General features: G+C 41.6%; 2 protein-coding genes and 1 long non-coding RNA gene across 5 annotated transcripts in view; all 3 read left to right on the top strand.

The window, feature by feature from the left end:
- LOC144542821 (uncharacterized) overlaps positions 1-4,427 on the top strand; it is a 104,946-nt gene extending 100,519 nt beyond the window's left edge. Inside the window, exon 2 of the long non-coding RNA XR_013507478.1 lies at positions 2,406-4,427. This is a non-coding gene — a long non-coding RNA (uncharacterized LOC144542821). The remainder of the gene's footprint in view (positions 1-2,405) is intronic.
- LOC139924337 (zymogen granule membrane protein 16-like) lies at positions 677-3,164 on the top strand. The gene is made up of 5 exons (XM_071915369.2): positions 677-786; positions 962-999; positions 1,198-1,250; positions 1,552-1,678; positions 2,026-3,164. Exons 3-5 carry the CDS (start codon positions 1,199-1,201, stop codon positions 2,342-2,344), a joined length of 498 nt encoding a protein of 165 aa, XP_071771470.1. The 5' UTR covers positions 677-786; positions 962-999; position 1,198; the 3' UTR covers positions 2,345-3,164.
- Positions 4,428-7,743: 3,316 nt separating the features above from the next.
- The window catches only part of samd12 (sterile alpha motif domain containing 12), a 103,863-nt gene continuing 86,098 nt past the window's right edge, over positions 7,744-25,508 (top strand). For 2 of the 3 annotated variants that reach the window (XM_078290163.1, XM_078290164.1), the window contains exons 1-2: positions 8,641-8,822; positions 24,429-24,658. In XM_078290163.1, coding sequence (XP_078146289.1) covers positions 8,762-8,822; positions 24,429-24,658 — 291 coding nt within the window. In that variant the 5' untranslated portion in view covers positions 8,641-8,761. Of the gene's footprint in view, positions 7,883-8,640; positions 8,823-24,428; positions 24,659-25,508 lie in introns of those variants that run through there. The other variant, XM_078290165.1, reaches the window with a different exon arrangement.

The raw sequence follows: 25,508 nt of genomic DNA, 5'->3' as shown, positions 1-25,508 counted from the left end.
AATAACTGTACATTTTCCAAAATAAACTTGAATATTGTACGATTATATTAGCTCTACTGCAAACAATTTTTTTTTCAAAGGTTGCACCTTCAAATGTTTATCTTCTGTAGATGATCAGAATGTAAACAGACGCAGTCCTTGGGTAAAGGTCATGGGTAAAAGAAGAAGATTTAACTGGGATACGTTTTTATTTATTGTCTACATTCGTTTATTTTTGGATTAAGAAGACAAGACACATTTAACAAAATAGGTGTGTCAGAAGTATAACACACACACACACACACACACACACACACACACACACACACACACACACACACACACACACACACACACACACACACACACACACACACAGAGAGAGAGATGCACAATTCTAAATAATTACTTTCCTTTCCCTCATCAGGTGTTGACTCACTGAGCTGACACACTGATGGTGTTTATGACCATCACCTCACCATGCCAGACTGGTCATACCACTAGTTCCCAGATAAACACATTGTGATGAGGTTTTTTTAAATACATACTTGAGATAAGCAGAAAACACCACCTCCCTCTCTGGGACGCATCTCTAACTGGAAGCTACTGCCCTCTCTTAAAGGAAGTAACATCCATTAAAAAGCTCTGGAATGCTCCTCAGGTGGGATGCGGGGAGTATAAATAAAGCAAACTGGCTTCTGCACAGGTAGACGTTCTTGAGAAGAGTGAAGCTGCAGACACTGATGCTTTCGACTCCAACAGGCTTCACCACCTTAAACGCACACTTGATCTTTGAAACTTGACACTGTGAGTATTTTGGTTATTTTGATGCTGCAATTTCTCATTTATCATTTGTTGTGAATTTCAACTTTTCGGTTCTGCTGTGAGATATTATTAGGAAAAAACTCATGTCCGGAAATACTGAATTTTAAAATTGTCGCACCATTTTGTTGAACATTTTTTTCTGTTTCATCCGCTATAGGTATCTCTTGAGCATAGTGCAAGCAATAAATCAGGCAGGTGAGAATCAATCATTTTTATTCTTCCAAGACCCATACTGTCTACAATAATAATTCACAAATTTTGTCTTTTGTCAAAACTGTATAATCATTGAATCAGTAGATTAATCTCAGAATTCTGACTTTAAACTCAGAATTATTGTTCTTCATAACATCACAGGTGTATCTATCTGTCTATCTATCTATCTATATTTCACAGAATGCTATACCTTGCCCTTGTCACTCTGCTCGTCGCCTCTGCTTTGGGTGACTGTAAGTGTCTAAATTCCTGACCTTCAGAAATATAGTGTATGATTTTTTTGAACAGTAGAGAGCATGATTTGAAATTACAATCTTATTATATTTTGCATATTTGGTAGGCCTATTGTCATCCGTGGCAGACATACTTTACTAAACAGCAATTACAGACTGTCATGGATTCATTTTTTATGAGATTATCATTCCTAGAATAATAAAGTGTCATTAAGCTTTACGAAGTCGCCTCCCAGTGTTGTCCAGCGCTTTATTGTCCTGCTGACAGATTGACAGTTGTTTGTATGCGTCATCTCTCCAGACCAGCCTCAGTTCTACTCCTTCTCCCCGGGAGTGGGGTCAGGAAGTGGCAGTGCCTACAGTCTGAGCGGAGAGGGCCGGATCACAGCTGTACGACTGTGGGAACAATACAGTAACTTCATCCGAGGGTGAATATCAAACATATTTAATCTGGTGAGACTGGGACAGTTTTGAAGAAAATCATATTGGACAGATCAGGTGCTGACGATGACTTGATGACTTTGTGTTAAAGTCTACATTAAATAGTCAAATAGCTGTGTAAGGCTTCAACTGTGGATCCAACACACAGATCTTGCTTTTATGCCATGTCTAACCTTGTCCAATATGGTGGCAAATTGGAAAACAATTTGGAAAAAATGTCCATATATTGTGTCTTAGAGGATCCACACTGTAAAGACACGCTCCTGACTCTTGGGCAGTTAAAGCAACGTCAATTCCCGCTTACAATACATTTGTCCATTTCACCTTTTTTCAGCATCCAGTTCCGCTACGACTACAGTTGGTCCCCTGTTGTTGGCCAAAAGTACGGCTTGCCCACGGAGATCGAGCTGTTTGAGGGTGAGGCCATCGTCCAGATTTCTGGGAAGTACGCTCACTATGTGCAGACAGTGGTGTTCACCACTAACAAAGGGCGCACTCTGTCTGCGGGCCAGCCCGCCGGCCTCTCCTTCAACATGTACCCCAGCCACAGCCAGGCCGAGCTGCGCTTCATCAGCGGCCGGGTCCATGGAGGCATCACATCCATCGGAGCCCACTGGGCCGTGGTCCAAACCAACAGCACTGGCATGCACTGAGGAGGAGAGGAGAGAGGAGAGGAGAGGAGGTGAATGAGGAGAGGAGAGGAGAGGAGAGGAGACTTGTTGCTACTATTTGGCCATACTAGAAAGAACAAATCTGGTGATCAAAGGCTTTCTAAACATTAAAGCCCAATTTTATGACAGGGATGTGAATTCCTGTTCTATAGCACACATTTATCATTTTTCAATAATTCTCTTATTCCCTGGTGCCACTAAGATTGGTACGGTGCAGAAATACAGATTACTCTGCCATTTTGAAGTTAGTGAAACTTTGTTCTCTCTGATCTGGCCTCTTTGTAATCTTTCTGATCTTTATAATAGTGCCCAGATCCCCTCCTGAGCTGCTGAGCTCCACTATTAATGCACTTTGCTTGAAGCACCGTTCTTTGTAAAATTTTCATTCTATTTTCCAAGGGGTTTCTGAGGACAGGTTTTGATATATGCATGAGTTGAGACAGCTGGATTTGCCTTACTAGAACATTGCAAAATCCGCCTTCTGTGGCATGTTAACATTTTAAACATACACACATCTGCTGAATAACAGAAGTTTATTGATTTTATGTATCAGTTCATTTGCTGTCCTCACTTAAATATACTTGACTGTATTGTAATGGATTTATGAGTGAAGCATAATATATCTCAGGTATGCAACTTTGAGATGATACTACATGTATTTTTCTTTTTTTTTTCTTTTTCTTTTCTTTGTTTTGTCTTTGTTGACACACAATCACGCTCTTCCCTTTGGCTAAAATATGTAAGAAGTGAGATATTAAATAAAAGCTGCAGCCTATTTTGCACATCAAAGCTGTTCACATCACCACTGTCTGTCCAATGATATAGCTTACATGTCTTCTTTCACTTTGTATGCAAATCAATACACATTTAATTTACTTGCAAAAGTCTCAAAGGGTTGCTAACAGAAAGTTTCTTACCCTGACCTAAAACCAAGGAAAATTCAGTCATTCATCTATTATACAAATGTTTAGCCATTCAGACACACCTGGAGAATAAAGTTCTATTGTATTGTAGTCTAGTCTAGTCTGCTCTCAGCTGAGGGCCCACATGGTAGAGTTGTCATGGGGTTGAGGGGGTGGTGATTGTGGGGACTTTGGGTCCATCAGGCCCCACTGAGCACCCAGGGAGGGACGTCACCCCGCTGGTGTTGATGCAGTCGGAGCTCAGTGGCTGGGTGGGTGGGGCAGCGGCTGAAGGAGTTGCCATTGGGCTGGCCGGCGGTCAGAGAGCGCCCTCTATTGGTTGTGAAGCACAACTGAAAGATATAGCTGGGGTTGTACTGGCCAGACACCTGGGAGGAGATGAAAGGAAAGGAAATGAAAGGTTATGATATAGAAAAGTGTCTAGGCATTATTTTGGTTACTGGCCTTCTATTTCCTCAGACCTACTGTCATTTTGTTGTACTTAACACTAGAAATACAAAGCCGTGGTCAATTTACAGATTTTAGAATTGAAATATCTCAGGTTTCAAAATGTCCCTGCAGAACCAGTTTCTGTAAAAGCCAAACACACAAGGAAATGGTAGTTATAATTGGATTTACCCCCTCGACTGACAGCTTGTTGGCCTCCTCTTAAACTGGTCTTTTCTAGTTTCTAGATCCAAATCTGTAACACTTACGGTGTCGCATTACTCTTGCGTTTGTGTTGCATAACGGCCCTGGCTTCGGTTAAAACTCCTCACCTAAACAACGGCCTCTCCCTCGGACAAGGTCATCTCCGCCATGTTGCTGATGTTACGGCCCACTCTGGAAGCCCAGATGATGTTATACCTCAGCTGGGAGACAGAGACAAAGAGAATGTGCTCTTTACTTATTTTAGGTTACACTAATGAGTAGTTGTTGCAGAAATTCACACTCAAATTCACACTGACACACACTGTGCTTATCAGGTGCTTATCAGATGGTATAAATTCAGTAATGATACATCTCAGCTTGTCTGTGAGTTTTCCTTGGCACAATATACCAGTGCAACTGCAAAGCCTTTGTACTGTACTGTGGAGTAGTTACTGCACACAATACACTTGTGAAAATGCTTTCATAATACACTATAAAGTATTTATACTAGACTGTGTCCGCTGGCTGTATAAATTATTTCTGCTATAGACTTGTGTGTGGTTGCTCTAACTGTTGTGCAGCTCCCATACTCAAAGGTGGCATACGCTGTACCTGCCCCAGTGCCCACAGCCAGGGAGCATGAATAATGATCTGATGAAGCTGTGGACACAAAGACAGAATAGCAGCCTGTTAGTGCTCAACCTCTTAATCAAAGTCTCCCTCAGGGATCACAAGCATAAAGTATTGAATGTGAAGTGATGGCAAGAGTCGCTTACACTGAGCCAGAGCAGTGGTAGATAGGAGGCATAGAAGAAGAAACTGCAGCATGGCTATGATATAAGAACAGGACGTTAACAAGAATATTATACTGTATGTAGGCTATACTGTATTGCATATGCCATATACACTACCAGTCAAAGGTTTGGACACACCTGATTGAATGTATTATGTTTTTCATTATCTTAAATCCATTTTGATCTAAAGGTTTATGCTTAAATGCTTGGAATTTGTTTCTTAGACAAATATAAATAGTGATGTTGATGCCTATGTATGAATTTCTTTCCAAAGCCTTTGCCTTTCCATCAAGGCAAAGGGCGACTACTTTAAAGAATCTAAAATATAAGATAGTTTTGATTTGTTTAACACTTTTTTGGTCGCTGCATAATTCCATTTGTGTTATTTCATAGTTTTGATGTCTTTACTATTATTCTAAAATGCGGAAAATAGTAAAAAATAAAGAAAAATGTGGTGTGTCCAAACTTTTCACTGGTAAACACAGATTGTTTGTGATTATTAGCAATACCAAGAATCAAAATGTAGGCTATCCTCAGTGGAATCAATACTTATTCTACCAGTCTACCAGTGAAACTCACCAGCTCAAGTTTAAGAAAGAGAGAGATGGTAGTACGAAGCTGTTTCTCCTGTCAAGGTTCACACTGGTTTGTGTTCTATGATTCACCAAGACTGCTTTTATATTATTTTCAGAGCCTTTTCCACCAAGCTTGCATAACAAGCTCCTGCAAGTCGTACCTCAAACAAGGAGGGTATTTTTTGGGCTGTAGTTCTTATTTTCATTTCTTTTCTTATTTCAGAACACTTGTGTTCTGCGTCAGAGGTGAACCAAGAAACCTTTGAATTTGCTTCCTTGTGCTTCAGAGACATTTGACACTCTCAGTGAGACATTTTTGGGGAGCATTAGAAATGTGCTTTACAGATGTTTCCAAATCTGGGCTTATACAGGTAAATTGTAATGTCATTGTCTTATATCCACAAGGACTAGGTGAAAACCCGAACAATATTTAAATTCAGCGAAGCCTTTCATCAGTGGGCTATCTATTAGCTTTCATTGAATCTCATGCTGTAATGAATCAACAGGTATTGGTCTTATTCTATGGGGAAAAAAAGGCTATGGAATGTGATTAATTGACTCTTTGTTGGCCTACAGAATTTAGGGAGCCACAGCACCATGTCTTACTTCCAAGAAGTCTCAAACTCTCATAGTAATGCCAAAACCATTTTCTCAAAACACTCAAATAACACAGTGGGATAAATTTTGTCAACATGTAGTTATAAGGAAGGGCTCCTCTTCAGTGTTGATGAATGATCTAATCAATCAAATCAATCAATGCATCAAAACAACAGGGATGCTTCAGAGTGGAATAATGTTCCACACCCACCATGATGCCTTGATTTTCTTGATTGCCGCCTTGATTGTTTGAGAAAAGTGACACAACTCTCTAATTTATAATATAAAAACAATGACTCATTATATATTATGGGGACAAGCTCATTAAAAAGTCAAGCTCATTAAAAAAGCCAAACCTTACTTTTGAATCAGAAAAAAATCATATCAATTTTGTACCAGAAGAGTCAGGTGTGTCTTCCAACTCCATTTCACTCACTCCTCTTTAAATTCCCTCAACACATCACACCAGCAGCCCCAGCTGAAGAGTTCAGCTCAACCATATCACATGTTACAGGTGTCATTCCTGTGTCATGCTTGTCAGTCAAGCGCTCAAGGTTTCTCTTATAGGTGAGCCTCCAGTCTTGAACCCATGAGTTATGTGCCTGCCATTCTGAAGGAGTGCCACAGTGTGTTGAATGAGACAAATTGAAAAGCGTGCTTTTGAAATGGACAAAGAATATCATTTCTACCAGAGATGTGGCTGAGTTTTACTGACTTCCTCAATTCCAATACAGTTGCACACTACACTATTGTCCAAGTTGCAGTTTCTTTTCCTTCTCTACCTCCTAATGATGTTTTGGGGGATTTTTTCATGAGTTTCCACTCATGGTAACTTTTGCATTGTTAGTAAGATAGCATTTATGACTCAGAGCATTTATGTCTTCAGAACTTCATGATGATAGGCAGAGAGATGGACGGACACACACACACACACACACACACACACACACACACACACAGAGAGAGAGAGAGAGAGAGAGACACACACCTGTGTTGTTTTTCAGGACATTGGAGGAAATGTCGGAGGAACTCATCAGACAGGCTGGACAGACCTCAAAACCAAACAAGAGACAAGGAAGAAGAAAGACAAACTCCAGCATGCATACCAACAGCCACACCTCTCAGCTGAGGCAGCATTTACAAACCAATTAGAAACATAAATAAAGCTTAAAGAGACACCCAGACTTCCTCATACTGTTACATATCAGTAACATCACTCCAGCGATGAAGATATCACACTCAAATACCAAGACACATAGGTGAGGCAAGCAGGCAGATTGGTTTGGTTTAGACTGGTCGGCCTTCCCCCTTGTGCCATTTATTGTTTTTCCCAACAGAGAGTGTGTCACGTTGAAAATACTTCAGTCAGCATACCAAAAAACTTGATTTACAAGTCCTTTTAATAGTTGTCAATTGGTCCTGATCATTATGTAGTGTGCATTTTGATGCAACTCTTTATATCACAACTCAAATGCAGAAAGAAATATAGGGCTATAGTCCCTTCTGCAATTATCTTTAAATTAAATCTTAATCAATTGTGAATTTTATTTATTTTTTTAATGTATTGTAAGATTATAGTAATCCTATAAGACATTAAATTCACAATTGAGTACTACAGGAGACACTATAAGTCCCTGTAAGAATATTACAGGAATTTATAATAGTGATTTTCCATGAGAGAGAGAGAGAGAGAGAGAGAGAGAGAGAGAGAGAGAGAGAGAGAGACACGCGGTGCCTCCGATCTGTGCTCTTTCTGCCTGAAGAAAAACGGATGGAAAAACTTGCCCTTCCCTTCCCCTAATATTCCAGAAAGCGCCTAGCCTACACTTCCCATGATCCTTTGAGAGGCGGCAGCAGCAGCTGTGCGCTCCAGCTTGCCCGCAGCAAAGTGATGATAACATGCCAAACAAGGTACAATGAGAGCGCGCTGAGTTTAACATTTTCTCCTGCTCCCGTGCGAGTGATGCCCAAATCTATGGAGTAGCGCAATGGCTGTCGAAGGTAAGGTATCTCGCCACGTCGGTGTTGTTCATAACGGAATAGCAGTTTTCTTTATCTTGGGTTTTGGCATGGAGATAAGAGACAATTGTTGTACCATGATATATATATATATAAAAAGAACTGAACTGCATGGTGTGGATGGCTCAATCCAGACACTGTTGTGCACAGTCAGGTCAACTGTGAAAGCCTGTGATTGGGTGATGTTGCAGTCTGTGCTCTCTCCGCATTACCCTGGTCATCTTTTCCCACCTACAGTACAATTGATATGGATACACCAGTGTGGCATTCATTGTCGGGGGTGGGGTAGGTGGGGGGGACATGCTCACATACCATAAAGATTAGCGTTAATGCGCAGCCGTCTGCCTGTATTTATATTGCTATGTGCGCCTGTTCGGAATGCGTGCAGAAAGCTCCAGCGCTGAAGCACTGAATGAAAGCTTTGCGATTGGAGGGAATATTGGTAACAGGTCTGCTGCCGAGGAGCGTCCAGGTTTCTACATGTACTGTAGAGAGCAGGCGTTTTGCATAATTATCTAGAGTGCCGTCTCCACCTGTTCTCTGGAGGATGCTGAAGTCCGCAGTGGTGAGACCCACATCAGCGTGACTCTTCTCTGAGAAAATAACACTGTTTCTCTAGATAATATTCATCGTATTGTAGTGACACTGTAGAGCGCTGCTTGGGTGCCCAGTCCGTCTCCGAGACCAGTCCGAGGTTGAGGCTGCTCATCTGGCAGCAGGTGGTGTGACATGTGGGCAAGTCACTCGCTTCTCCCCAGTGATTGTCAATAGTTTCGTAAGGTGCTCGTCCCGGACATAATTGCTGGGCAAAGTGCGCGTCTGCTGCTGCTGCTGCTCTCATCTCCTCGACACGGACTCGGGATGCTCGGCCAGTCCCCTCACCTTATCGGAGGCATCTTGTGGATCCAGAATCCAATGAGAGGTATGTGGACAGAGAGGTGGGGGGGTTCACATGCATGCAGTGCAACCAGCTCTCTCCCCTAAAGCCTTATCCAGTCCAGTGTTTGGTGTGGGTTTGCTCAGGTATGACTGGTATGAAACTGTGCCAGTCCTGCATACTTAGGTCAGGTTATCTATCTCTGACAGCCATTACAGTGCATTTCATGCTCATTGTGCACACTGTGCTGTATGATCTGAACCCGTCTCTCCTGTTCCTCTTTGTTTTTTGGAGAGCGTGTGTTGTAGACTATGTCACACACTGTTTGCCAGTTAAATATTGAAGTGCAGTGGCACTGATAGGATAGGTTAAATGTCGAGAAGAGCTACATACGCAGATTTAAATAATAGATAGATGTCAAAGACCCATAAATGGGTATTTGTGAAGCCATGAACCCCTGTTTGGTAAGATTTGATCCCCTGTCTGATGAGATTTTTATTGTTAGATTTTGTACTGTTGTGGGGAAGACAGGCTGCCAGTGGGGAGGGTGAAACCTTCTTACAGTCTGTTCTCTCACTGGGCTAAGTTATAGTAAATTAAAGGATTACAAAATGAAAGAATAAATTCCATTACCGGCTGAAGCCCTCTCATTTACCCCTGCTTTTGTGCTTTTGTCAAAGCTACAATGGCTTACAAGACCAATAAATGTCCTGTTCAAGTTCTGCCATTCAAGTTCTGATGTAGCATGTGCATAGTGCTGACTGACTGCTGACCAACCAGTGCAGTGGAGATCATATTGCCGCCCGTTTCAAAGCTTGAAATATATCTTTTATGATATGCAGTCAGCACAAAACCATCACTGCCGGCCGTCCAGCACATCCTCCAGCACAGTTTCATGCGTCTCTTGAGATCTGTCTTTCAAAACAATAGAGGAAGGCAGACACTCAAGCTGCCCACAGATGCACGCTTCGCTCCTGAACTGTCTGGTTTATCTCTTATCCATTTTCATCCATTTCTTTATCCCTTTCTCATCCATTTTTATCCAGGCTAACCAAGATGAATAAAAATGATGCGTCAGTATGTTGGCATTATAGATATCACAGCTGTGGGCTATAAAACATCCTTGCTCCTCTCCACAGCCATGAAACTCTAAAATTATGATACTGCTTGATCATTCTCATTTGCTAATTTCTCCCTGATCCCTATTTGTATCTTACATAATTATCACCTCTTATAACAATTACTGTATTTTATTACTAATGCTATATGCTCTTATACTATTTTGGCAGTAGAATGAAAATTTCTCTTATTATTGCTGCAGAAATACAACTTAAATGAATCACAGAGCATTGAATTCATTGATACAAATTTGAGTAATTCATGCAGATATGGAACAACTCAGTGTATTGCATTACAATTCACTGACTTGTGTCATTGAAAGAGATGAATTATGAGTCATGTCCTTATTCGTCGAAGCTGCAATAACTAATGTGTCTGGCAGGGTTGGGCAGAGGACTCATAAAAACTTCATTTTGAAACACGCAAGGTCAGATCAGATTTTGCCAGAGCAGCCAAAACATCCTTGTAATGCACAGTGGCTGGAACAGGATACTTTCAGATCCTTTCCCCTCGTAGACAGTGAGGATATTGCTCTGCTTCGGAGAGGGAACTGAAGTTTGGAGGTGGCACTGCTGTCATTTTGGATTTAACAATTATCTACTTAAAGTTTCCCATTTTGATGAAAAAGCTGCGAGCACTATGTGCAGAGTAGCATCCTATTTTTGGTGTGTTGCTACTCCCTTCCCTCTGAGACGATACTTACTGGAGGGGCGATGCACATTGATCAGCATTACTGTAAATATGCCACAGTTAGCTAAAAAGTCTTGTTTCTATTTATAGATCCCATCTAATTAAATTGGGGTTTTGTTTATTTCTCTGTGCTTCAAGCAACGCTGTCCCTGTAGATTGAACAAAGCTCACTGCAGTGCTTTGCAGCAGTACTTAAGTGAAGATATGAAATTTGAGAAAAATCACAATTCTGCAATGTCACTGTTTTCTATTCTACTGCTCCACCAACCCCTCTAAGACAGTTAATATAGGTCAAGTATTAATCATTTATAACACATGAGAAGACAATAAGCTCCATGAGAATCCAGAGTGCCTTCCTCCATTTGAGCATTGCTTTGATGGTACTTTCACTGTGTTTTACAAATGAAATCTGTGTGCAAGATGACAAATAACTCCCCAAATTGCTGCATAGCTTTATATTGATAATACTACAGACTAACAAGTGGGTTGATTTACAGCCTATAGAAAGGTTTAATTAGGTGGATCATATAAATGGTATGAAGATTCATTTGTATGCCTGGTAAAGATGAGTTTTAGTTGAAATTCTGCTGATGACACTGTAAAAGCAGCATTGATCCAGTGTATACATTTCATAAAAATGAAGTGTATGGCATGTTCTTAGAGACCTTAGCCTGGAAATAAAATGCTTGGCTGGGGAAGTGATGCTGTATTGCTGTGTAAGAAAATGTGTGGCTATAGGCAGACAGGTTACATCATGAGCATGTTGGACAGTGAATCTGAGATGGATTACATCATCGGTGTTGGGTGAGTGCCTGTGGCTTTGGCTAGACCCCCAATTGCCCCTTACACAGCCATCTGTGTGTACATGTGGGTGTTCGCATGCATCTGGAAAAACATGATAGAAGTCATGCACATATTCCGTTACACATCATCACACAAAACCACAAAAACGCACACACCACTGGCAATTGAGGTAGGCAGATATAAAGGTATTCCTGAAGAGCTGCATTTATGTGTTTTTTGTGATCTTGGTGTTGTTGAGGATGAATTTCATTTTGTGTTTCACTGCCCCATGTACAGTGATATGAGGAATCATCTATTTGAAAAAATTCAGTTGAAGAACCCTGATTTGTTTTGGTTGTCTGAAGGTGATATGTTGAGTTGGCTCTTTAATGAGGAGATTTTTGTCTTAGCAAGATTTATAGAAAATGCATGGTAACTAAGACAGAGAACACTGTATCCAACATAATACGACATTTCTGTCATGGAAATTGAATGTTTTTGAAATGTCCTCCTTTTGAATTTGTGGAACTGTATATTATGATTTGTCATGTGGCCATCCTGGCTGTTGTTGCTGTCTAGTGTCTTGTAAGCCCATATGGGCTGGGCATCATAAATGGTGCAGGACACTCAAATAAACACATCAATCAATCAATCAATCAATGCACTGATGCCTGCATGTACACAACTAATCACAGATACACACACAGACTCATATCACTTTTGATTGCGCTAATTAGGCCCAGCAGTTCCACCCTGATACTTGACAATGACGCCCGATGACAAAGATCATTCTGCCTTGAGTCCGGAGCGGTGTGGGAGCCATCGTTGTCACAACTGGTGTTGCCTTGTGACAGCTGATATGGACACAGTCATGACTTTGTGTCCTGCTGTTTGAGACCTGACAGTGATGATATATTTAGCCCTCACCATGCTGACATAAGTTTTCATGACTGCTTATGTCATCTGTTATGTCACTTCAGGAAGGCTATAAAAAGACTGCGTGACCTGAGGGCCGTAATGAAAAGCTATACACTGGGTTTCATCTTGGCACATACACACATGTGACACAATCATGCATATATGCATGCATACACACATATACATACAGCCTAGAACTGGACACCATGTCCAACCGTATCAGTGTTTACCCCTGTGGCTGAGGTTGTTCATTTAGCTCCCTCACTTTGCCTCACTTGCCTCCCCGATGTGTCCTACCCCAACCTGCCTGCCTGTGCACCCATTCAGAAAACTCACTGCAAATCTATCCTTGGGTTCTAGCCCAGAAATATAATTAGAAGACAGACATGCTTATTTGAGTCAGTGGAATAAGATTACATCTTCAAGATAGTCTTGAGTTACTCAGTGAAGGAGTATCCTCATGTTACTCAACAGAAATGGGATTGAAATGACAGAAGATGGCTGTAGCAAATGTCATAGGGGAGCAGTGTTCTCTCTTGTATATTTGTCCCTAGGGTGGACCTGCAGCCATCTTTGATGTACCATTCTAAAGTGCCATTCCCTATTGGCTAAGCAAAACATAAAAATAGAAATAAAAACAGGAAGAAAACATGCTAGAGGGCACAGACTAGTTCCCAGTTCATAGATCCCCATCCAAACCATGTAGTTTTTGGATTATCATGTATAAACATCTGTTTTGAAATTTGTGAGCCTGTCATTATGTTAGCCATGCCAGCATTTACATATTTGACTGATTCCCTCATCAACAGAATGTAAATAACGTAATTGACAACTAGACAGAGGCAGAGTAGCATCTCTAGCAAGTTTGCTGTAAACTGCAAGTATCTGGATCGAATAGTGTACTTAATCTGAGATTTACTCATTACAGTTCTATTGGTTCTATCTGTGGCCTTAGTGCTCTAGCTGGCTCGGCTTGCATCACTATAGCTGGATCTGACTGTCAGCCTGGGAGAAAAGAAGCCAGCGGAAGGCAAAGTCAATGGGGCCTGGTGCTCTGCTGGATGAACCTGACAGGCCCTTTGTTGTCAAGCAACACTAGCTTCTTTCACTTCATTTAACCAGGGTTTGCGGTAATAGACTCATGTAGTTCCTACTTCATTCTTCCTGTCTGCCCGCGGCAGTGCTTAACACGGAATATCTTCCATCTTGCATATGCACAGGTCAAGCATTTATACAAAAGAAAATCATGTGTGACGTAATGTTGCCATGAAAACCTAAATCTCAATACTACTTTGATACTGTTGTGAAAGATTGAATTCAGTATAGTTAGATAGTTTCTTGATAGTTAAACTGATGTCATACAGCAGTAATGTCACCTTTAAAAAAAAAAAAAGCCCCCGGCATCCTGAGGACCCAGATTTCAAGTGACAGATTTCGGTCATCCAGAATTCATAAAAACAGTATAGTTACATCTGTAACTCATTTTTTCCCCTATTTTATCAGTGTACCATGCTTTACCAATGAAGGAAAATTATGGTTTGTTTTCCTCACAGTTTGGTTTGATGTTGGTATGATAAAAGCATACTGGAAAGGTGGAAAGGCACCCCAACATGTTTGATACTGACCCACTTTCAAAGAGTGCTGCCAGGGTTACATGCTGATTTCTGAATGCTGGTCTCCTACACTAACAGGACCACACCTGCTTAGTATTTCAATGGAAAACCAAAGTGGTGTTGATACTGCATAGTAGGGCCAGTACAAGTACGTAATGGTACTAGTTAATTGGGAAACCCCTATTAATTTAGGGCAGAATTGCACTTGGAACATTTGTGTGATGTTATGTCTTCCCTTAATGAAACTGTTTTTGATTCTCTGATCTTTATGTAGTTAAGTAGGCCATAGGCATTAGGATACAACCCACTGGACAAAATGAATTAAGTGGAATTTGTTATGGGTATGTTATCTTCAGGGAAAATATGTTGTGAATTGTAGTTATTTCCATATTCACGCCATACCTGTCCCAAGAACTGTCACTGACTGTGTTGAAGAGTCACCTGTATCCCTAGGTGGCTTTGTGTCTCTGCTCAATCAATTTGAATTGTAAGCCATATGCCATTTTTTGCACTTGACACACTGAGTATTTATACCGAGGCAGATTCACAGGGATGAAAGAGGGAAAAGGCGTAGATTGCCTATATTTAGACCTGATGAATATGCAGTTGAGGCGAGGCAAAGCAGCGAGAGAACAGTGTAGCTGCCTGTGTGTTGTTTGTCTTTGTTTTTTTCAGATGCATTGCAGCATTGACCCACTAATTGGGACTTATTCAATGCACTACAACATTAACCTGGCTGACAGTGCGGGCTCCTTGTCAGCAGAACCACGTCAAACAGGGAAGTGTAAAACCCAGTCAATCGCTTAATCGACCTTCATGAAATATGACCGCCAGGAGAACTAAACCAAGGGGAAGAGACAAACATTGTTGGATGTGCCAGTTATTCATCACTCATTTCACCATTGTAAAGCACACTTCCCACCCTATTGCACTTCTGTCTTCGCTCTCACAAATGATGGCCTTTGTGCGTTTTGTGAATATTCTGCCTCGCTTGGCCCCCTGCTGTGCTGAGTGCAGAGCTTGGCGGTGTGACAGCCTCAGTCCCCGATGACCATGAAGTTCACTGAGCTCCGTTCTGCTGACTGATTGAAGCCGCTGAACTGAGACAGTTTGGGTGTCATTGATATTTCAGTGGACACAGATGGAGGGAGTCAATGTCAGGTGAAGTCAGTCATGACTTATTGGTGCAGGTTTAGTCACGCTGCAGAGTGGGTTGTTTTTGCCCTCATCTAAGGTGGAAGCAATGTCTTTGTTTTTTTTACAGTTTTAAACAGAGTTCCTGTTTTTTCAGGTTAATTCTATTGGAAGATGTGTTTTTGTTTAACAGTAAAAGGTATAGCAATGCCATTCAAGAGGGAAATTATCTAGTCTTATTTTAAGTAGGGATGCACCGATCCAATATCCAGTATCAGATCTGATCCTCGCGAATTTTGATGTATCGTATCAGCAGGTTGTTAGATCAACCTCCAATCCATTTAATTATTCAATTTCCTGCCTCCAATCCATTTATGCAAATTGACGTTAAAAAGTATTTATCGTAAACAAGTGTCATCCACCACTTACAGCAGCGAGACACTTGTTTTGAAAGCAGCTGGGTAGCGGTAATGTCTGCAGTCTGGAATTACTTTAAACTGGAGACCGAAAGCAGTCAAACAGCTAATTGTACAGTAATGTTTGCAATGCAAGTGTTTTGAGGGGTGGCAGCAGCAGAGCTAATTACAATACTACTAATTTAATCAGGCACTTGAAGAAACGCCATTCGAAGGAGTACAACAAGCTCTCAAACATTGTAGCTCAGAAGATGTCTGTGCCAAAGCAGCAAACATTAGACGATGTACAACTGTGCAAAAAAAAAAATCAATTAATTACAAAAATATCAGATTTACTTCCTATCATCAGATAAATAAATAGCTCAGATCGTTATTGGAGACAAAAACAATTTGATTGGGATATCCGTAATGTCAAGTAGTCGCAAATTCTTAGGGTTTGTGTTAGCCTGCTTAAAGTACAAGATGGGTTGGATTTACTACAACAGGATGGTGTCAAGTAGGTTGTACTTCACAGAAAAGTACCCTAAAGGATACTATATGCACTAGGATAATATATGTACTGAGTAGTCTAGTCTAGTCATGTTTATTTATATGGCCCTTTAGCACAAGCATGTCTCAAAGAGCTTTACCTTCCATTATATACATGCATATACCATACTACATCATATATACATACTACATCATCATCATATGCATACTACATATACATCATATACTACATCATATACCAGACTACACACGAACACACTCACACCTATGACAATTTAGAGTCTTCAATTCACCTGACCTGCATGTATTTGGACTTTGGAGTTTATAGCGAGCTTATCATACTTAAGATTATTTTTTAACTCCTAATGTTCCTAGGATATGCATACAGGGACATAGAGGAATATTATAGTTTTGCTCCGATATTTGTATTGTGCCTTTGTCATCAGGGTGTACTAAATAGACTTTGAAATACTTGCGATTGGTTTAACTGTATCGGCACTATGCTGTGAACCCCACCAATGTGGCACCCAAGTAAACTAAAACAAAATATGAAAAGTATTTGCAAGTACTACTTGACCCAGGTCTGATTCTAGGTTTGGAAGTACTATAGGTCTGTAGTTGCAGCTAGTCCGTTGCTATTAAAGCTTGTGACCCATATCAGGGTGATGGTTTAAAAGGTATATAGCGAACTCAAAAAAGTATTTTGTTCCATGTTGGGACCAAGAGAAATCCCAAACCTTCCTCTTCAATTGCAATAGTTCTTGGCACTTTGCGGTCGCCAAGTAGAGGAGAGTTGTGTCTCTTGTCAAATATTTATAACTGTTACTCATGCTCCAAATTAAGACAATCTATTTTTGTAGTCCTTTCACTCTCTGCCTTTGAAGCAGAGAGCGTTAACAGCTTTATGCCTGGGATACATGCTCCACGGTGGCCCAAAGTGAAAGGTAGTTATATTTAGCTCACATGTGTTTGTATTATAAAGTGGGTCATTTCTCTCTCTCTCCATCTATCTTTCTTTCTCTCTCTTTCTCTCTCAATCGCTCCTTTTATCTTACTCTGTCTCTCTTTCTTTCTTTCTAACTCACTTTTTCCTATCCTCTTATCTTCTCTCACCTCTTCCCTCTCTCTCGTCTCGCCCCTTCTCTCTCTCATCCTCCCTCGCTCTACAGCTGAGAGACGTTCAAAGCCGAACGCATCTGCGCCTGCTTCACACAGGACCGACCAATCATGGCTGATCGAGCCCCGGGGTTGCGGAGGGCTGTCTGTGAAGTTTGAGCACAGTTAACTTTTGATAGGATGTCAGGGTGAATTAGAGACTCACAGAGAGCCGAGCTGGCCGGCTAACTTGTTAGATGACTTCACTTTGAAAGTTAGCCATGCAGTCAATCCTCACTATCCCAGCTGCAGACATGCGAACAGGCCGCTAACCAAAGGGGTATAATAAATGAAACAAGCAAAATGAAATATGCAACAATGGCAAAAAGCATTTAGAAGCTTTTAAATGAAAATTGTTGCTTGCATGTTTAATATTTCCATTATATATTGCCCCATTATTTAAATGTATTTCAGTCATCCAAACATTTCACTGCTTTCCTAAAATCTACTCCCAAGGTGTTCAGACTAGTGCGATTCTATTATGTATAGGGTTTGTATTAGAAATTAATGAATTCACCAAACGCCAACAAGCCCAAGAAGACCTTGACAAGAATTCCTCTAGATGTCTTGTTAGTAATGGGTCATTAAATGTATATTACTAGGCTAAGTTTACATAACAGTCAAGACATTAGTTCAGTGAGCTAACACTTAACTAAGGACACAATGGAAAGGCGAGAACAACATTTATAGAAAGTGAGGCAAAGCTTAAGTAATGTATCAATTACAGTGACATAATATAATATAATAATATAGTGGCAATACGTATCGTGGGGCAGAACAATGAATCACAATATTAGCTACATTTTATTCTGCTGTAGTAATCACAAATGCGACCGCTCGCCCATCACAAGTTCACAAGCTCTTCATCCAGATTATATTATTTGCACTTTGTAATGACTTTTTTAAATTGTTGTTTACATTCTAGCAAGCCAGTGTCATTGATAGAAAGATTTGTGGCTCAGAAATAAACAGAATTCTGCACTTTGTTGTCATCAACCTTTTATTTGTTACATCGTATCATGCTTGTATCAAATCGTGAGCCTCATTCTAGTGAATCATATCGTGAGAAAAACAGATCATCCCATTCCTACTCAGAGGCTGTCAAGTTGTATGGAATGTAAGTGAGACACATAAGTGAGATTATGATCTTTGGCTTTTATTTATATATGGCATCGTCAATAGCTTTTATAGCTCATATACCTTCCATATTAGCACTTTGATATTCAAAACCTGGTTCTGCACACTCATGCATCTCAGTGACCAATAATTTCCATGCCAGCAGATGAGTTGAGTCAACTTTTATCTGGCTAATGAAGGATAAGACCCTAGTGGGAACAAATTGATTCATGCTCTTTAATGCAGCAGCAACAGTGTTGACCCATTGCTCTTTGTGCTGTTATGACAGCCCACTAACCAATGCATGTCAATAAACGTCCTGTTGGCCAGGATGACCTGTGCCTCTTCAATCAGATCGCAGAGACGACTCATGAATATTAATGTGTCAGGAGAAGCCATAAATGGCGGTCATACTAATGACTCATGGAGGAGTCGTTATGTTTGGGTAACACACAGCTGCCCTACTTACCTCAGCGCTGCAGAGACATAAACACCTAACCCATGTACTGTGTAAAGTGGAATGCCTTGTTGGCTTTGCTGACATAACTGTGCACTCTCCTTCCTCTGAAAGCAGATGTACCCGTGCTGTAAGACACTGTAAAGAAACATCTCAGAGCAAAACTGAGCAAAAATGACAGGCATAAAATCCAAGAAGAGATGCCACTTATATCCCAACTGTCACTTTTAGAGGCAAATCACATCTTTCAAACCCGAAGATGAGATTTTAAGCCATTATCCTCAATTTCTCCAATTTTGTTAGAGAGCAGTAACCACTAATAATTTCACATAGCTTTTTCTCTCTCTGAGCAAAATAGGACATTATCTCGTTTAATTTTCCTCTCTGTGTCCGCAGCTTTAAAGGCATTATTTTAGAGAGGTCTTTCAAACAAGGCTCCACTGAAACTCAAGGACTCTTCTCCCTCAACAGCTACCGTTGAGGCGCCCTTGAACAGGACACTTAACCCTCGATTGCTCCAATAGAGCTGCTTAGTGCCCAGTAGTAGAAGGCTGTAGTTGTAAACAGCAGCTTTCAGGTGCGAATGAGTGGAACTGTGTGAATGTAGTACTGAAAAAGAACAAGGCCGTACTGAAAAAGAACTTGTCTGCTCAGCAAATCACTTCCCTGGATAAAAGTAAAGGTGAACAAACTGCATCTGAGGCAATTGTGACACAAATAAATCTTATTGGAGAGGACTGAGAATGTGGCAATACTGATACAATGAGATCTCCACAGAATATGCTCTTCACCAAATGAGTCATTAGTCTCAAGCTACGATTGTTTGTCTCACAGAAGACTCAAAAAGGCCCGGACTCAGGTACTGTGTGTCTTTCATTTTGTTTTAAAGAGGTTTTAGAAAGAACAAGAAAGAAAGAAGTGATCGTACACTGAATAAATGTCTTTCTCCCAAATTGGAGAAGATAATCTCGCTGAGCAGCAAGCTTTTCCTATGGGCTCTTGTCCAAAACACTACAATACTGTAGGCGATGATGTGCTTCTCTCCCTGTCTCTTTCTACCCTTCAAAGCTATTCTAATTAGTACTTTAGGAAGCGTGTAACAAGGATCTGACTGTGTCTTCTGTCCCCTGCTGATGGAGACAGTGCTCTCTTGAACGTCCTCAGGGAAGGCAGCTGAGCAGACAAACTCTTCTCACACACTCTTCTCACACACTTTCCGATTTGGAGGGGAGTGGAGAAGATGGACTCACTTGACACCTCATGTAGATTTTGTGGATTTGCTCACTTTCTCACTCAGAGCAGACTTGGTGAGAATCAGCGATGCATACGGAGAGTGTTAGTTTAGGCATTTCTGTCATCAGCTATTGGGCTATAACACATTTGTGTGTGTCTGTGTGTGTTTGTGCATATATGTATGTATGTCTGTCTATGCATGAGTGTGTGTTTGTTTCAGCTGGTTGGAGAGAGATGACAGATGGAGGAAGTTGACCAATTCCGTGAAAAAGATGCCAATCCGCACACTTAATCATTCCTAATGTTTGCAGTAGTGGCAGCACAGTTGTATTTTTTTCTTCTCAGTCTTATAAAAGGGACAGATTTCTGATGCAGCTCCAAGCTACTGTTAACATATAAAAAGAGTAGCAGCTGCGTAGAGGACTGCGGGACGTCATTTTTGCTGATACCCAGCCAGTTTCGGTGCCAGACCACCTCTTCATATTCCCGAGGGCCTCTGTTGGCACGGTGGGGCGGGTTGGGGAACGAATGCACCCACGTCCTTCCTGTCCTGGTGTATGCCTCTTAGCGGATCGTGATTAGCGTCACCTTTTGCTAAACGTCCTGGAAGCAGTCAGCAGAATGGAGGTCTCATCTGTGCAGTGCAGAATTGCTGCAACCTACACAGTCATCCTCATCCGGCCCGGCTTACCCTGGCCTCTTTCTTCAGGCTTTGTTTCTGGGTCATACAGTTGATTCTATTCACAAACAATTCATTCTGCTCCACTTTGAGAGTCAGCCAGAGAGGGAGACTCACTGTGAGCCTGAGCACCCACTCCGAGCAAAACTTCACTTTTGATTATGGACCCACTACTGGTTTCACTTTGAACCAGCACGCTGTGTGAAACACAGGCTCTGGCGTCTAGCACAGAAAAAATAGTGCTTGTCTTTTCTAGTTCTCTCACTTTGAAATGTGCATTTTTCCTGCTATTGGGTTTCAGCTGCACAGTGCCGAAACCAAAATTTTGATGCATCTATCTAACGGGCTCCTGACTTACTGCTTTTAGCCTGTGAAAATCTGGTCCAGAGCCATTAATCCCATTGTAATCTTTGTGGGAAAAATTGGAGATGGAAATGATTAAGCGGTATATATGGTGATTACACACACCCCCACACACACACATACACACATACAGTGTTCTTGGTAGCACGACTGCTATTTTTCAAATTGGAGTGGTTGGTAATGGCAGATTTTTTGAAACCATGTAATCAAGAGAGACAGAGCTACGCAAGAGTAATCCAACTCCTCATCAATCTCCCTTTTGATAATAGGAAAGCGGTTGGCAGCACCAAGATGGTGGTTTTCTTTAACATTTCCATGTGTGCTCCATTCAGTTTCTCCCTTCATTTCCCCCTGATTTACTGTGTCTCATTGAGAAAAAAGGAGTGGGCGGAGGGAGGGAGACATTCTCCCTCATCTGTCTCTCTTCCCTCGCGATGCCCGCACAGCGCATGTCAGGGAGGAGAGAGGGAAGAATGTAATGGTGCTATTTATAGTAACACTGGAAAAAAAATAAATTCTCTATCTCCTAGCCCCCTACCTACCCACCCTCCATCCCTAGCAGGATAGAGAGCAATGCAACTGTCCTTTCTACACTTCCCTAACCCTCTTCATCATCTTGTCATCCATCCCTCTATCCCCTCAGTCTGGTCGTACCATATTGTTCAGACGCTCTTAACAGAGGATGTATAATTCATTTCTCCTCCAGAGTGGTTGCACACCAGTCATGAATTGCGTCGGGGTGAGGAGGAGAGGGGAAAGAGGGAGCTGGGAGGAGGAGAGAGGGAAATAAAGAGCGAGGGAGGCAGTGAGAGGGAGCAACGCTTCGTGCCACGCATCTCAAGTTGCCTTTGTTTAAAACATGGCCCGCTCATGTATATTCCCTCTGTATTTTAAATGGGGCACCTCAAGGCCTGTGCCTGGTTCTCAGGGATCAGAACAGAGCAGGTCTGCAGCTTTGCAATATTTGTAATATTGGTTCATGATAACAAACTGCTGTCAGTGCATCCACAGTCAAACCATGGTAGTCAGTGTTATTCTGCCAAATACGCTTTTCCAACTCTCCTTCCCTTTGACTTGCAAAAACAAACTTTCAGTGTGTGCTGTCAGCTGCATAGATTCTGTGTAACCTTTCCACCTCATGATGTACATCGCTATATTTCACTGCATTTTTATTTTTGCCATTTAGCTGAGGCTCCTACTCGCAGTGACTTACAATGAGTGCAACGGTAGGATAAGCTGAAATTCCTACATCGCCAAGATTTCAAGCAACCAACAGAAAGGTGTGCAGGCTTCAGTTGTAGTTCCCTGACAGTAGCTGTAACAAATATTCCTGTGTCGCTAGAACAATCACTGAAGGTTAGAGAAGTGCTTTTTAAAAATAAGGTAGAAACATTTTCATTGAAGAAGAAGAGGAGGATATTTGAGAGCAGGGTGTGATTTAGGGGATAGAGGAAGGTAGGGAAGACGTGAGATGTTTCTTGAAGAGGTGAGCTGTGATGGGAGACAGTTAATGGGTCTGCTATAATGACATTATTGCATGTAGAGTACAGTCCTTTTGTTGAGAGGCTAGAGCATCAGAACAAGACCACCTAGCCTCCAAACACTCTGCTAGGAGAGAAGACTGTGAGGTTGCTTTTGTACACTGAATTATGTTGAATTCCTACTTCAATTTGTGAATGTTTGTCAGATTAGGACAAGGCCACGTACAGTAGCTGTCACACTCTCTCTGCTATGTGGAAAGACTTTGTACAGTAGCTGTTGCTGTTCTTGTTGTTTCAGTTCATTGTGACGTGTGTCACGTTTGTTGTAATCGCCTGGTGACAGTGGCCTGAAACAAGTCCTTGGCTGTTCTCCAAGGCTTGCTGGCCCGCCAGCCTGACTGACTGATCTATTTTGGCTGATTTATGGAACTGTCATCTTTTTAATCCCAGCACCCAACACCAATTTGTTAATCATGGAAATTAATAAAACTAGACATTCCAACATTTATTCAGCTTAGACATTTATTAAATGAGATATATTCAGCTCCTGTACTATCTAGAAATGGCATTCGTTTGTAACATGTTAAACTTCACTCTAGATGTTTTGCTACGGAACAGTGCTGTGTGTTAGTGTGTGTGTCTGTGCATGTCCATGTGTGTCTGCGTGTGCATTTACGCCCCTTATTTCTCAGAATAAACAAGCTCATTCTCGCACTCTAAGGCCATTAAGCAAACCAGAATGTGCAACCTTTGAACAACATTGCTTTGACCCCCAAACAGCAGCGGCAGCAGCAAAGCCTTAAGGTGTGATGAAAGGATTTTGGTTCCTTTTCCACATAAAAGAGCTGATGGTGTTTTTAGAACAAGCTGGCAGATGGCATGATGACAAATGCCCTATTTCGGTTACACCTCACAACTCACTGCTAGCTGTCTGTTCCGTGTTGGCATCACAGTCTGATGAGACCAAAATAGTGACTGAGCCTAATACTTCTTATGAAAAACAAAAACCCCCAAAAAATTCATGGAGGAAATGGCGCAGTGGTACGATAGAAACCTTCATCTCCTCAAAGCCCTGATCTGTAGCATTGCATCCAATGCTGAAACACTATCACTGCTACTTGGATATGAATTGATTAATTGGATTGAAATTCTGTCTTCACTCTCCACTTGATTGGCTGAGATTTGGATACGGGGACTTACAATTTGTGCCGTTTTATATGAATTTAGCTGTAAACAGGTTGATGGGGATGTCAGTGTGTGTGCAATCATGTGCCATCGTGACCCAAGAATATGCCAATTTCCATTCCAACCAAACACTACAGCAGCTGATTTCATCTTCAATCACAGAGGGGCAACAAATCAGTGAAATCAGCTGCTGTAGTGTTTGGTTTGGAATGAAAATCTGCATATTCTTTCATAAAACTGGAATAAAACATAAAACTGGAATAAGACAGACCTGTATTTTGACGAGGGGTTATGAAAGTTGAAAAGAGTCATCCTTGAAATTTGAAAAATGTATATGGCCAATTACATTCTGGATTTGGCATTTACACATTGTTGGCTGATGGAAACGCACTGACTAGTCCTCCATCATGTGATATCATCTGGCGCCATCTAGTGACATTTCTGCAGCGCAACATTAGGTGTGGGAGGATTGAGGGTGATATATCATGCTCACAGATGGAAATTTCACCAGCAGAGCTAATAATGACACTCGGAGTATAATGATGGAACAATTGGAAAGCACACTTAATTAGGCACGCTTTTAAAGTCTTTGTGGGAGCCCATTAAGCAATTTCCGTGGTGGGCAGGGAGGGGGTTGTTCAGATCTCTGGAAGTAATCATTATCTTATGCTACAATAAGTTAAGACCCCGTCAGAATACACTTGTTACCTCCAGTGGTTTTAACCTTCATCTCCCTTTCTCCCATCCCTGTTCCTCTCTCTCTCTCTCTCCCTCTTTCCTTTTCTCCATCCATCCACCCTTACCTTTTTCTCCCACCCAGCTGTTCACTGCAACCTGAGCCAGAATGGGATCGACCACCAGATGTGCCCCGAGGACGTGACGTCACAGCTGGAGGAAGAGGAGGAGTGTGTGGATCAGGGGGCCGTGCTGCTGGACGACGACAGCCCGGGCTACCAGGACGTCAGCCCGGGCTACCAGGACGTCAGCCCGCCCGCGTACCAGCGCCGCTCCCCGCCGCACCGCTCCGTCTCCGAGTCCGAGCTGACGCGGGTAAGACGCCTTACACCGCCAAATCGTCACTGTTAATTTAAATCTTGTGGAAATGCGTGAAAATCAACGCTATGACAGTCCACACTCATCAGAATTAATTTAACATGTTTAGATAGTTTTCAACAGCCACCTCAGATCCATATCGGCTCTGAGTGAACAAGCAACACTCCAATCAACACCAAATAATTGTCACTGAAAAATCAACACTTATTAATATTGGAAAATTTGCTGTGTAGGGTGAATGAGCACTCCTGATCCCTTCATGCTGGGTCTAACATTGCAGGATTGAACATTAGAGCGAGCGGTGGCTTAAAGGTTAGAGAGGTGGGTTTGTGACCGAAAGGATCACTGGTTCAAATCCCTGTTGTGGCTGGAAAAATCATGGGCATAGTGGACATGAATGAGTGATGCATTCCCCCTCTACTGTCTGAACATCTCCCACTGTGTGTTACAGTGCAGATCAAGCATAATATGTGTCTCAGGAGGCATCTCCTAGCGTGAAAAGTTAGGTTCCCACTATGATAAGTTCCCAAAACTCCAAGTGTTGTGAGATGCAGCGAAAGAAAGTTTGAGACAGGATGCCCATTAGTTGAATTTGTAAGGTTACGTTCAAACTTGAATCCATTACAGATAATGGCAAAATTCTAATTAACTTAATCCATCAGATTATTTCAACCCTATTCTGACATGATTTGATTTCTTCCAGTTTCTTTTGCATTGTTTTGCCTCCACAGTTTGTTTTACAGACTATAATTTGTACTGTGCTATCTATCGCCATGATTTCGAGTTACAGTTTAAAGGTTAATTTAGCCATATTAATCCCATGGAGAACTAGGAACTAGGAACTCTT

This window comes from Centroberyx gerrardi, chromosome 19 (genome assembly GCF_048128805.1).
Source record: "Centroberyx gerrardi isolate f3 chromosome 19, fCenGer3.hap1.cur.20231027, whole genome shotgun sequence".
NCBI lineage: Eukaryota > Metazoa > Chordata > Actinopteri > Beryciformes > Berycidae > Centroberyx > Centroberyx gerrardi.
This window is presented reverse-complemented; position numbering and strand designations above follow the sequence as displayed.

Coding starts and splice junctions, on each gene's coding strand:
- LOC139924337 (XM_071915369.2), top strand. CDS start 1,199: ATGCTATACCTTGCCCTTGTCACTCTGCTCGTCGCCTCTGCTTTGGGT. Junction 1,251..1,551: donor CGCCTCTGCTTTGGGTGACT/GTAAGTGTCTAA, acceptor TCATCTCTCCAG/ACCAGCCTCAGTTCTACTCC. Junction 1,679..2,025: donor TACAGTAACTTCATCCGAGG/GTGAATATCAAA, acceptor ACCTTTTTTCAG/CATCCAGTTCCGCTACGACT.